General features: G+C 45.2%; 1 protein-coding gene across 1 annotated transcript; it reads left to right on the top strand.

The window, feature by feature from the left end:
• Positions 1–319: 319 nt before the first annotated feature.
• On the top strand, positions 320–12418 carry eya3 (EYA transcriptional coactivator and phosphatase 3). Its single transcript, XM_068575879.1, has 19 exons — positions 320–421; positions 2557–2661; positions 3049–3098; positions 3258–3352; positions 4190–4270; positions 4381–4435; positions 4763–4872; positions 5166–5297; positions 5504–5589; positions 6172–6349; positions 6475–6644; positions 6747–6830; positions 6937–7026; positions 7409–7467; positions 7622–7779; positions 7946–8060; positions 8349–8470; positions 8565–8665; positions 9410–12418. Exons 2-19 carry the CDS (start codon positions 2605–2607, stop codon positions 9488–9490), a joined length of 1824 nt encoding a protein of 607 aa, XP_068431980.1. The 5' UTR covers positions 320–421; positions 2557–2604; the 3' UTR covers positions 9491–12418.
• The last annotated feature ends 150 nt before the right edge of the window (positions 12419–12568 follow it).

The raw sequence follows: 12568 nt of genomic DNA, 5'->3' as shown, positions 1-12568 counted from the left end.
AAAAAAATCTTAATTGGTTGACTTGAGTAAATGTCGCTAAATACATTCAACCACAGATATTCAGCTAGCTTAAAATTAGCCAAACTCGTAATTAACCATTTTTAACTCATGTTCTACAACTTGTTTGACATTAACATGCATTTATAATTAGTGACGCTGGCAGACAACATTTACCATGAGGGTTTTGTATCATATGTTGTCTCTCACCTGTGTTCACGCACAGCCACACCTGTCGTCGCCCCCCCTCGTCGCGCCAAAGAAAGAAAGGACTCCTGTGAATGAACATACCGCACATGCGCAGAAGGCCCAGCAACGCAAAACTTCCTGCAAAATAGTGCTCCCTAACAACAGACAAAGCTTGACACTGTGGATTCAGTCGAAGGCGCTTCAATAAAAGCGTTTCTCGTTCGCCCCTTCAATGGTAAGACTGGGGTTAATCCTTTGTGTGTGCCGGGAGTGTTTTTGTGTTGCGACGAGCTTCGCGGCCGGGTGCAGCGGGAGTGAGACGCTTTCACACGATGCCGTTTCAGTACCCGCTCCAATGGCTGCTGCTCCCGGCTAATTTCTGGAGCGGAAAACTTTCATGCCCGGGCCAAACTAAGTGCCGCTCAAAGCTAGCTTAGTTATAAAAACACTATTGACCCCAAGCACGTTAGTCAACTGGCGTGTCAACTTGAGGGTGCGTGACACGTAGTGTTTCTATCAGAAGTGACGGTATAGCGCTTGCAGGGACTCTTGTCTGCTAACGGCGGTGAGCTAACGCCGCTGTTAAGAAGCTTCCACGGTGCCGTCTAATTGCTGGGGTGCGACGCTTAATTAGTGTTTATCGTCACAGTCGCCCGGAGTATCGGTTAATTGGTTAGTTACTGATATCTACCCTCATGTGTTGACGGTGCAGCTTATGTTTCCGGGTCCAAACTAAAGACAAACGAGCCGCAGTGTCCCAGGACATTGGTGAGATGTCAGACTTCACCTTCACAGCAGACCGACCCCAGGCTGGGTTATTTGCTGGATTCGGCTAACGTAACGGTTGTCGGCTAACATTTGCAGATGACATAAATAAGAACTTTACTTTGAGTTGATGATGCTGTGCTCGTTTGTCTTTTTGTTCTTCTTATTCTTCAGGCAAACGGTGCTGGTTAGCAGAGTGTTGGACACATAATACCGGAAACATGGGTGTTGAATGATACAGTGGTGTCTGCATCAGATGTATTTGTAATCTGCAAACAATGATGAATGATTTGATTATTGCTGAGTAGCTGCAACTAAGCTAGCATTCCTCCTTTTTTATATTGAAATGTTACTAAAGAGCAAACGTCATATGAATAATTATTTATGAAAGGATTTTATACATCCCGCGATTTTCCAAATTGCTTTCCTTATTTATAGAGGAAATAGACACATAGATCAGTTGGATATATCCTAAAGAGAATATTTTATGAAATTTATTTATTTATTTATTTATTATACCTTACGATCTCAGTTCTAGCCACTTGAGCTCTAAAAAAATATTAAATGGAAATATCTCCCAAAATCAGCGTCTCTCTTTTTTGTATACAATACCAAATAACATTTCTTCCCAGAACACGTTCAGGAAATATATGAGAAAATTAAACCACTCCAAACATTAGATGTTTTTCTTTTGTCAAATGCATGATAATCTGTTCAAAACCAAACGAGGGCTTCCTCTCTCTAGCAGTGATGTCGAGGTACAGAGAAAACACAGTCGAACCCATCAAAAGAGGACGATGCTCCGGGTCGAGTATATAGTCGATCCGGTCCATGCGTTTCCGTGCGCGCACATGTCCAGACAAAGCAGCAGTGTTCATCAAAATCCCCTCGTCGCTGGCTTTTTAAAAAATGAGCCATGGCATATTATTCCAACCCCCGCCGCGTGAGAGCCCACTATGTTTTGGGGTCAGTGCCGCTGAGCAAGTACAGAGGATCTGTTTACCTGGCGGCTCAGTGGAGTTACGCAAACGCGTGAAATATCTCGCATACAAAAACGCAGGCGGGACATCATCACGTGGCCCCCGTTCCCCATTCAAATGTCGTCCCCTTTTCTTTTTTTTTTTAGTTCACTTATACAAGCTTGACATTTTTGTCAGTTAGGTAAATGTCAGGTGGGGAGAGAGGCAGGTCGAGCGAGCGGCAGACAAAACTGGGAGAGATCTTATCCCGCCTCGGGGCGATCTATTGATACGACAGCTTGCCATGGAGCAGTTAATGCTCCCGGAGAATTATGTTTTCGTTGAGTGAAGGTTAGGGCACATGTAAAGTGGCACGCTTTCTTAATCCCGCCATGAACACGCGCGTGCTGGGGATTTAGGGCAACGTCAGCGCGGGCGGGAGGGGGTGTCGGAGTCGGACCAGGGTGCCCCGCTTTCCACCTCCCCCAGTGCCGCTACCTCCCCGCTGATCAGCCCCGAGATAGCGGCTGCTGCATTGATGTGCATTTATGAAATTCAAGGAGTGGGCGTGGGGGGGGAAGAGTCACGCGTCGGGACGCTACATAAGGCTTGACCCTGCATGTATTCAGTGTATCCTTGCTCGCAGGGTCCGGACCCGCTGTCCCGGTGCAGAGAGTAGGCTGTGCGCGCAGACATGTCGGCTCGCTCCGCTGCAGAGATGGTCGACTCGCAGGAGCTGCCCGAGCTGCCGGTGAGTCCGCACGAGACGTCACGAAACGTTTTGCTTTTTTAGTTCAGGATGCAAACATGAGCTGACGGGGATCCAGCTGCAGTCGGTTGGGCATCCCTTTTTTCACAGTTTATTATAGTTTTATTTTCATTTATATATGCAAGTATTCTTTTTTTATAATCTAGAGCATATATGCTTATGCGTTGCATACTGAAACAATACATGCCACTCTGAAGGAAACATATTCTTCAAAAGTAATATGAAGGTATATTTTACTATTGAGCTTCAGTGGCTTGGTTTTATGGCTAATTATATACAGGATGGGGAAAAAAAGAAGATGCGCATCAGTTCTGAAGCAGCAGATTTACAAGTTAAAAACCTTTCTGTCAACTTTTTGTGTGTCTTCAGGCAAAGAAGCAGCGGCTTGAGATCGAGGGTTCACTGGAGAAAGAGCCCAGGTCGGTCTGTAGTGGAATCTGTCTCATCTGAAATTTTTATAGTTTTGAATTGACTATTTATTAAAGCGAGATTTTTACACAGCAGATTGTTTTTTTCTTTTACTTGATTGTCGTCTTAAGATTTTTGTAATTCTGATTTGATTCATTTGGATCTTCCAGTAATTTAGGTGAGGACAGGAGTCCGGCTGCAGTGTTGGGTTCATCGGAGCAGGAGAGCTCTTACTCTGCCTTGTCCACAGCCCAGCTTGATCCGGGTAAGTAGAAAATGTGACCACACTGTTCCCAAAAGCAAAGCGTCGTGACATTTCTTAATTTAATGAAAGTTAAGTCTTAACATTTCAAGACAAATCTACCTGCCAGTCTGCTGTGCATTAGCGTTATTGCCTTCATGCCGTGTAACAGACGCAGAGCCCCCTTTGAGTCTCTGGATTAGACACAGATTAGGAAAGTGTCTGTACACCAACACAATTAAACTAACTGAAAACACTTCTGATCAGGCATCAATCTCACCGTTGTGTGGTTTATTTTCTACATAACTATCAACTTCACCACCTTTTAGTAAAGTGCAGCGAAAAGTCGCTTCCCCAAGTGGCCTTTCAGCTGGAAGCATCCTGGTGTAAAGAAATAGTACTTAGACTTGCATTCCTTCTAATAGTCAGCAAGGGGCGGCAACTCCGGTTGCACAAAGAAGTCAGATTGTATAGACGTTTATGAGACGATGACTCGACTTTTCTCTTGATTTATTACCTCATTAAACTTGAGTTTAAGGTCTCGATCTCTAGTTGCAAGTCTTCTTCCATACAGCATGATGTTCATTTTGTAAATTATGGTCCATTTAGAGTCAAATAGACCATGAAGCAGGGGTTGCTTTAGTACTCTACTCCAGCGCCATCCTCTCGTGTCACTTGTTGTTGCAACAAACCAAGACGGCAACGGCCAAAACGCCAAAAACTAGCGGCTGAAACTAGCGACCCAATTCTATCACGCTGACCGACTTGAATTTCCCCACTTGTTTTTATCTTATTCTCGCGCTCAGCATCTCTCCCCCAACACCTATGCCTGGAAGATATTGACAGTGCATGTGATTGCAGGTGATCAGGAACAGTCTGACGCGGACAGAGGAGCGGCAACCCAAGCATGCGGCGACTCCATGAACTCTTATGCACACGCTGGTACGAACAGAAAGAAACGCATCGATGCACGTCAAAGACCTTTTTACAAGAAGAAGAAAGCTGCTGCAACTTGTCTGTCGAACTGAAACAGTTGTCTTTTTTTCTCACAGCTGCAGACTCAACGGGAACTTCTGATTACACCCAACAAGTCTATCAGGGGAGCAAGTGAGTGCACTGCATGTGAACGTCTTGCCATTTATTGCGTTTTAATGTTCCACCGATTTTAAGGAGGTGAAATTTAGACAGCAATTTGTTGGCGGCCAATGTGGGTGATATCATTCTTTTCTCAAAGAGCCCTAGTGTTCGCATTAAGCAACACCCCAATAGTAGCTGCTGCTTTAAATGGGGATTTGCATCTTATTCCTCCTCAATAAATGTGACTAATTAAAATACAGCGAGGAATATATACCGGTTTTGTGTTGCTTCTGTTCCACCCAAATGTTGTGAGCCCAAACAGTAGCACTTTTTTTTAAACACTTTTCTTTCCTTCAGCCCGGCAGTGACGTCATACACCAGCCAGGTGGCCTATCCTCCGCTGGCCCAGTCCACCGTGTACTCGGCCTTCCCCCAGACCGGCCAGACCTACGGCCTCCCGCCCTTTGGTTGGTCCCCCGCTCCTACCCTAACAGCCTATTTTAACACTGTCTGCTCACTAAAAAAAACAAAAAACAAAAGCTAGGATCACACCCTTTTATTTTGTCACTCTGCTTTAGAGGCCTTACTGTGCTTTGGCGCTGTCGGAATCAATTTTGCTCTTTTGATCTTCGCTTAAACGGCCACACCTCAAACTGAAGGACCCGGTTTCTTGACTTTTGCCCCCCCATCCTCAGTTATTCACTTCCCCCACTGCTGCCTCTTTCATTCTCCGCTTCCATTGCTCTCCTGTCATCTTCAGGTGCTATGTGGCCAGGCATTAAAACAGAGACAGGGCTGCCTGAGGCGCCCTCTGGTGGCCAGCCTGGGTTTCTCAGCTTCAGCCCCGCATATACCTCAACCCAGCCAGCCCAGCTGCACTACTCATACCAAGGCAAGCTGCAACCTCACTCTGACTCACAAGACAACGCTGTCACACCCTCTGCAAACGCGAGGAGCTTCTGAAACACAACGATCTCGCGGTGGCACAGCTCTGTCTTCCTCTCTTGTTGCTCATCACCTCAAATACTGTGTTTTTGAAAAAAAAATGTTCTTCATTTTCTTCTGACACTGTTTTAGCTGAGCACTTTCTCTCTGCAGGCTCCAGCTTCACAACAGCCAGTGTGTACTCCAGCATCCCGTCAGCTACGGCCGCCACCACAACCTCCACCACAGCGGCCCACCAGGTAAAGGGTCACTGAGTGTCTCCCAATAAACAAAAAAAAAGGACAACACTAGTTTTTGAGATTCACAACCTCAATTCTCAAAGTATTTTTGGTAGAAGTGATACAGCGGTGCATCTGTTTCATATATTCCTGGAAGGAAATTACAAAGATAAACAAAGTGTTCCATAAAATACATATTTAAACAGTCAAAATATTTGCAATAGACAAAAAGAAGTGCTGTGCTATGTTAAACTTTTGTTTTTTAAACCATGGCACAGCATTTTTTTGTAATAGCACTTCAACCCCCAGTATAACATGCAGATATGTTCACAGATGCATCTCAGCTTTAACAATTTCATCTGTAATATTATTGTATTTTATCTGCAGTTACAGAAAAATATTTACTTCATTGAAAGCACCAAAGAATACAAGTAAATGTGTTTATTTAATGTATTTAGTTTCTTCAAAATGTAAATGCTTTTGTCAAAATATTTTTAAGAATGTTATCTCTTCTATTTCATCTTCCTGCATAACGTTCGTCAGACCGTTTCATGTTGCTCACCTTTGATCACAATTTATTTATTCTTTTTTTTTTCCTCCCAGGATTTTAGCGGCTACAACTCGGTGGCCCAGAATCAGTTCTCTCAGTACTACGCTCTGCCTCCCAGCTACGTGCCGGCCGGCCTGCCCAGCGGCGACGACCAGGGCGCCGCCGCTGGAGCCGGCGGGTATTCAGCTGTGAAGTCGGAGCAGGCGGCCTCAGCCGGTCTGCCTCCCAGAGGTAACTTGAGTACTTTTGATTGACGCTAGTTCTGTTTTAAACGTGAGCAGTCGATTACATGCTGGTGGCTGTCGGCACGTTGAGCGTCTTCTTCAAGTACTGACTTCAGACTTGCTCGTATTAAGATGCGTCCCCGCCGGAGAACCTCCCGGCAGGCGCGGCGCTTCCTACCGGCGTGGCCGTCCCCGCCGGTGCCAGAGATCAGGACGAGGTTGGCCGCAGGAACTCTGTTGGCAAAGCCAAAGGGAAGGGCAAGAGGTCCGACAGCTCCCCGCCTGCTGACGGCGAACTGGAGGTGAGCGAGTCTGCAGTTTGCTCGTCTTTGCACACACAGACACATTTATTTTTATACAGGTGAGGATAAAGTGTAATATTGTTTTTGCCCTCCTTATTTTAGCGCATTTTCCTCTGGGATCTGGACGAGACCATTATTATATTCCACTCGCTGCTCACCGGCTCCTACGCGCAGAAGTTTGGCAAGGTTTGTTTCCGTGAATGAGCAGGCGGTTCCCAACAAATGAAGCAACAGCGATGGGGGGAAAAAAAGCGGTCTGACTCTCTTGTGGGTCTGCGTTGTGTTCGTTCAGGACGCGGCGACGGTGCTGAACTTGGGCTTGCAGATGGAGGAGCTGATCTTTGAGCTGGCGGACACTCACCTTTTCTTCAATGACCTGGAGGTACAGTGAGCCACCGTCAGCCGCAGCAGGAAGGGAGGCTTCACGTCAGTCTGTCGGTCACAGCAGCTGAGGCTAAGCGTGACGAAATGAGAAACCTCCTTTACTAACTAGTTGTCCTTCCATTCATGTGGGTGCTTTTGAAACCACAACGAACCAAATGGCTGCTTGACGCTGTGTTCAAAGCAGTGTCGGTGCTTATTTCCGCCATGATTGATAAGTCAGAAAAAAACAAACGCTGGTCTCTCCAAGTTCATAATGTCATCTGTTGGCTGCTACAGAGATGCGTAATCTGAAGCCTGTGACTATATTATGACTTGGAAAATGCATTGAGTTGCCTTTTTTTTTTAATCTATACATTATAATATAATAACTTTTGTTTCAGGAATGTGATCAGGTTCATGTTGAGGACGTTGCCTCCGATGACAATGGACAGGACCTGAGGTGTGTTTATGAACAGTACAGTGGCTACCTACCTCATCACACACACAAACAAACACACACGTTAGCCTTGAGACACACTTCAACACTGACTCGGGAGGCAGATTTTATTCCCCTCGTGCAAACGAATCACAAGTGTTTCTCTCCCTCAATCTAGTACCTACAACTTCTTGTCGGACGGCTTCAATGGCTCCAGTGGCGGCGCCTCAGGAACCACCGCGGGGGTCCAGGGAGGCGTGGAGTGGATGAGGAAACTGGCCTTCCGCTACCGCCGGCTAAAAGAGATCTACAGTAACTTTAAAGGGAACGTCGGAGGTAAGTTTGCATCAGGATCAAATCTGTTTTGCAGATGCCAAAGTTTGTCTGTGTGGTTTTTGGGCGGCATTATCAAACCCACCAAAGCCTTCAGAAGAAAAGTGCATCGCTTTTATGGTCCATCTCGTGCTATTAAGGTCGTATTTCTAACCGTCGTGTCTTCCAGGCCTGCTGAGTCCCATGAAGAGGGAGCTGCTTCTACGGCTTCAGTCCGAGATCGAGAACGTGACGGACACGTGGCTCTGCACGGCGCTCAAGTCTCTGCTGCTCATCCAGTCCAGGTCTGAACGGAGGTTATTGTGCTTTGGGAAAGAAATCTCCCGGGTCACACTCTGCAGCAAGATGCACAGTCGTGTGAATTGTTAGATTAAAGTGGGGGGCCATTGAATGTGCTTTACAAGGCAATAATGCAACCGTTACCCTAAGAGACAAACACATGAGCTGAGCTAGGATTTTTTTCTGTGCTGGAACTTGCTTTGAAAAATCTCAAATGATGTTTTAAGCGTCTTGTTTTTGTCTTTGTGGCCACGTATGTTCATGCATATTCTGTGTGTGTAACATACCAACAGGGGGAAGTGTATGAATGTTTTGGTCACCACCACCCAGCTGGTTCCAGCTCTGGCGAAGGTGCTGCTCTACGGCCTGGGAGACGTGTTCCCCATCGAGAACATCTACAGCGCCACCAAGATAGGTACGCATTGAAGAGAGAGAAAAAAACACACGATTCATTCTCCACTTCTCGTGGTAAAATGCTGCTTTAGTGATCTTTTGTTGGTTCCGCGCAGGAAAAGAGAGTTGCTTTGAGAGGATCGTCTCTCGCTTCGGGAAGAAGGTGACGTACGTGGTGATCGGTGACGGGCGGGACGAGGAGTTTGCGGCAAAACAGGTGAATGTTTGAAGGTTTTCATGTCTCCTCACGTCTGCCCTGCTTTTAGTTTTTATGACTATCTTGACCAATCTAACCTCCGCTGTACCACAGCTTCCAAAGTCCCTCTGCTTTTGTCATCTATTCGGTCTCTATTGGTTTCACGGAGCCGATCTGCACCCACAATCAGGCTTTTGTTGTGATAGTTTCTGTCCGATATGGAAAGCTCAGGACAGACAGACAAAACAAGCTTCCCCTCCGGTTTCCACAGTGACGTCACCGGCGCTTTTCTGTAAAGTTCAGCGTTTTTCAACCCGTTGCGCTCTCCTCCATTGGGACATATTGACAAAAGACACTAGTGCTCGTGGGAGACAAGAACAACAGCAGCAGCGCTATGCGGACACAAGCTCTTAGTCTGTCGGCAGTTTGCTCAACAAAGTTGCGTTGGTGTTTCCTCAGAATCTTCTCGCTTTGTTTGTTTAAAAAGGCGTCCACCAGCTTACAAATCCAGGTGTGAGCGCTACTGTCGAGACTGAAACGGGTGAAACGGGACTCTCTGGGACTGGAGGACGACCATGTTGATCAGTTGCTGTAGTTAGTAAATGTTAAAGCGATCCAAGTGGCTCCTAAACTACCGTGGTGCCTGTGTTTTAGCAGCCTGCTTCCAGACTGTAATGACTCTCCTCCCCGCATTTGTTCATTCAAATGAAATGGAAATTCCAGTCGGAGTCGTATTTAAAAACTGTTTTGTCTCTCTGTCCGCAGCACAATATGCCTTTCTGGCGGATCTCCACCCACGGCGACCTCGTGTCCCTGCACCAAGCGCTGGAACTGGACTTCTTGTAAAGGAGGCGGCGTCAAACGCAGCACACCAAAGGGAGAAAAACAAAAACACCCGGTCGGCGGCGGCGTCCCGCCGGCCTGTGGAGTGACATTGTGACCTCCGCAGCCCCTCCCCTTTACCCCACACCCCCTCACCTCCGACCCCCCCCGAGACGACACACGCTCGCATATTAGAAATCCTGCCCTCGCTTGACGACTCGTGACTCTGCGTAGATGTGCGAGGGCAACGCACTGAGGGGGAACTTTGGGTCGGAGCTGCCAGAGACACGGACTGGACGGCCCCCGGCGCTCCCTCCTCTACGGCAGCTAGCCTCCCCACGGATGAAACTGGCACTGATTCGGACACAGAAGGGAAGACATCCATATTTTATTTTTTCCTCCTCTTTGGTTAATTGTCTTTTTTTTTAAGTAGCAAAATGTCCTGCGGCGAAAACGATCCCTCTCTTATTTTTATTTCTCTCTGGATTCAAACAACCAAAAAGCGTCATTGTTGTTTTGTTGGCTTTCTTCTCTTTTGTTGCCGCTTTTTTATTTCGGCTGTGAGAATAATATCAAAGCAAATTTAGTGTCGCACTCACATCAAAGACTCACACGTATCAAACAATCCCACCATTACTCTCCCATGCAGCCATTCAGCTATCTAACTTGGTCGTGACTCGCCCAGATCGCACCGCCAGTCAACTGTCCTGACCTCCGCTGTGTGTGTGTGTGTGTGTGTGTGTGTGTGTGTGTGTGTGTGTGTGTGTGTGTGTGTGTGTGTGATCTGACCTGTGGTCAGTGAGCGCGTGCTGAGAGTCCGAGGTGCCGGACAAACTAAACTCATGACACTCGGCGACGTGAAACCAAAGCTGGAGGCTCCGCCCACAAACTGATCAGTCTCAGCAATGACTCTGGAGTTTCTCCCGCCGCAGCAAAAGTAGTCGAGTAGTGTGAGGCAAATCACAACGCTGTGTCCCAAATCCATTCTACATATTACTTCTAATACAGTATGTACTGCATACACTGCAAAAACATACCGTCTTTTAGCTGTAAGTATGCACAAAAAAAGTACATCCATGAGCTTTTTTATGCTGAGCAGGAAATTACATAATACATGCGACGATGTGCGAATGTTAAACTTCTTTCACTTTTGCAACGCATTGCATTGTGGGAGAGTCATGTCCAGAATTGACTCATTACTTCTTGAGCAATTGCTTTGTTAATGCGACTGATGGTCAAAACAGATCGCTTGCACACAAAAAAGGAAATGCATAGTTTCATTACTTCCTGTCAAATTTGATTTAGCTGATTGTCGTGACGCAAAATGATCTGTTACTATTGATTATTTCATTAAATTGCTTTGGTTTCAACCTAAAACAATGCAGAGGTAAAGAATATATGGAAATTTAGTAAGCGGAATATCCTTTTGGGTTTTTCAAGTGTAGTTTGGTTCAAAACAAGCATTTACCACGTGGAGGAATAAGAATAACCAAAAATAATGCCATCGAAACAAAGGGATTAAAAAAAAAAAAAGTCAAAATAGTTTGCCTACTAAACCGTAATTAATTGAGCGCCACTCGAAACGTGGGATTATATTGCAATTTGTGTCAAAACGGACTTATCTGCATAGCTTTGACTTTTCAGCAGGGCGACCTCTGGGAGGCGTTTTGGAGAGAGAACCAAACAAAAGGATGACTGCAGTGCATTTCCACTTTGCTCATTAACTATATTTTTAAGGGATTTTTTTTTCACATGCAGACATTTAGTAGACGAAGAGGTCAACCCCCCCCCCCCCCCTCCATCCTCTCTACGACAAGATTACGACTGAACAATACTGAGCCTGAGGATGATGTCGTATTTACACACCTGCAGCTTGACCGTTAAGAATGTGTACATCTGTGTGTGTTTGTTTGTCTTGCGTGACTGTGCATATTTATAGCGTGCCTTTAACCATCATCTGTATGCATACTCTCAAAGGTAAATATATATGTATATGTAAGGCTTTTTGTTTGTTTGGTACATTTATCGCTGCGTTGTTTCTTTATCCAAAGTGTTATCTTACTACTTTTTTTTTTTTAAAAACCTTTTTAAAGTGTGTTTTGTTACTAGACTTAGTTTTGTCTGCACTGTATTTGGAAGGCCTTCTAGAAAAGGTGTGTGTGTGTTGCTCAGTGCTTACTGTCAGATGCGTCCGCAACATGTTTTTTCTTTTCTTCGAGAGTAGATATCTCACTATGGAGTGACGATACGTTCACGTTTTTGTTTGTTTTTCTCCCACATTTACGCAGTCTGCCTTGTGTATGAGACTTCTGCTTCCTTTTGAAAAGGAGATTTATTCTGTCGCTGTGAAACGCGACGGCATCGCCGGGAGACAATCGCCATCATCGCTCTGAACGCGTGGCGTGTTTAATGCAGCTCGCCGAAGGGAACTCACGCCGTCTACGTGAGGAAAAGGTCAATCGGCTCCTGACACACGAATAAGGAAACTTTGACCACATGAAATCTTTTGCGTTTTTTATTATTTGGTTTCTTCTGCTTGTTGGATGTGTTTTCTGTGCATTTCTTTCCCGCGTCTGCATGTAATGTCAGTTTTCAAGTACACCATGGTTGTTAAATATGTTTAAGGGGCTATATTCATTTGTCTTTTTCTTTCTAATGCCAAATACTGTTATATTTTTTTTAAATAGTGTGTTTTGTTTTTCTGTTTAAAAAAAAAAAAAAAGTATTTCATCTCATCTTCAAGGTCCTGTGAGGATGCATTGTGGGTAATGTAAAGAGCCTGAATGTGATCCTGCAAACTGAACACTTATCATAATAATCGATGCTAATTTAATTACAATAATCACTATTTTCCTCTCGGTAGGCGCTTAGGACCTGGACACAGTCCTGGAAGGTTTTCCTGTGTACTTTAGACACTCAATACAGTTTAAATAAACTTTAAAAAGTTTCAGACTCAAGTGTCTTATTTATTACAGTGGAAAAAACTTGTTTACAAGAAATTTTCCAAACTAAGAACCACAAAGGCCTTTAAATGTAGTCGTGCAAAATTAGTTGATCTTTGAAGCTTAAGGTACATTTGAACTTAAATTAAATGTATTAAAT

The sequence above is a fragment of the Clinocottus analis genome, unplaced genomic scaffold (genome assembly GCF_023055335.1).
Source record: "Clinocottus analis isolate CAN_PGR_092001 unplaced genomic scaffold, fCliAna1.0.p SCAF_14, whole genome shotgun sequence".
In the NCBI taxonomy this organism is placed as follows: domain Eukaryota; kingdom Metazoa; phylum Chordata; class Actinopteri; order Perciformes; family Cottidae; genus Clinocottus; species Clinocottus analis.
This window is presented reverse-complemented; position numbering and strand designations above follow the sequence as displayed.

What these genes read in the sequence shown, in the direction of transcription:
- eya3 (XM_068575879.1), top strand. Translation starts at nt 2,605, where the DNA reads ATGTCGGCTCGCTCCGCTGCAGAGATGGTCGACTCGCAGGAGCTGCCC. An exon ending in AGGAGCTGCCCGAGCTGCCG is followed by an intron (nt 2,662 to 3,048) that starts GTGAGTCCGCAC and finishes GTGTGTCTTCAG; the next exon opens with GCAAAGAAGCAGCGGCTTGA. An exon ending in CACAGCCCAGCTTGATCCGG is followed by an intron (nt 3,353 to 4,189) that starts GTAAGTAGAAAA and finishes ATGTGATTGCAG; the next exon opens with GTGATCAGGAACAGTCTGAC.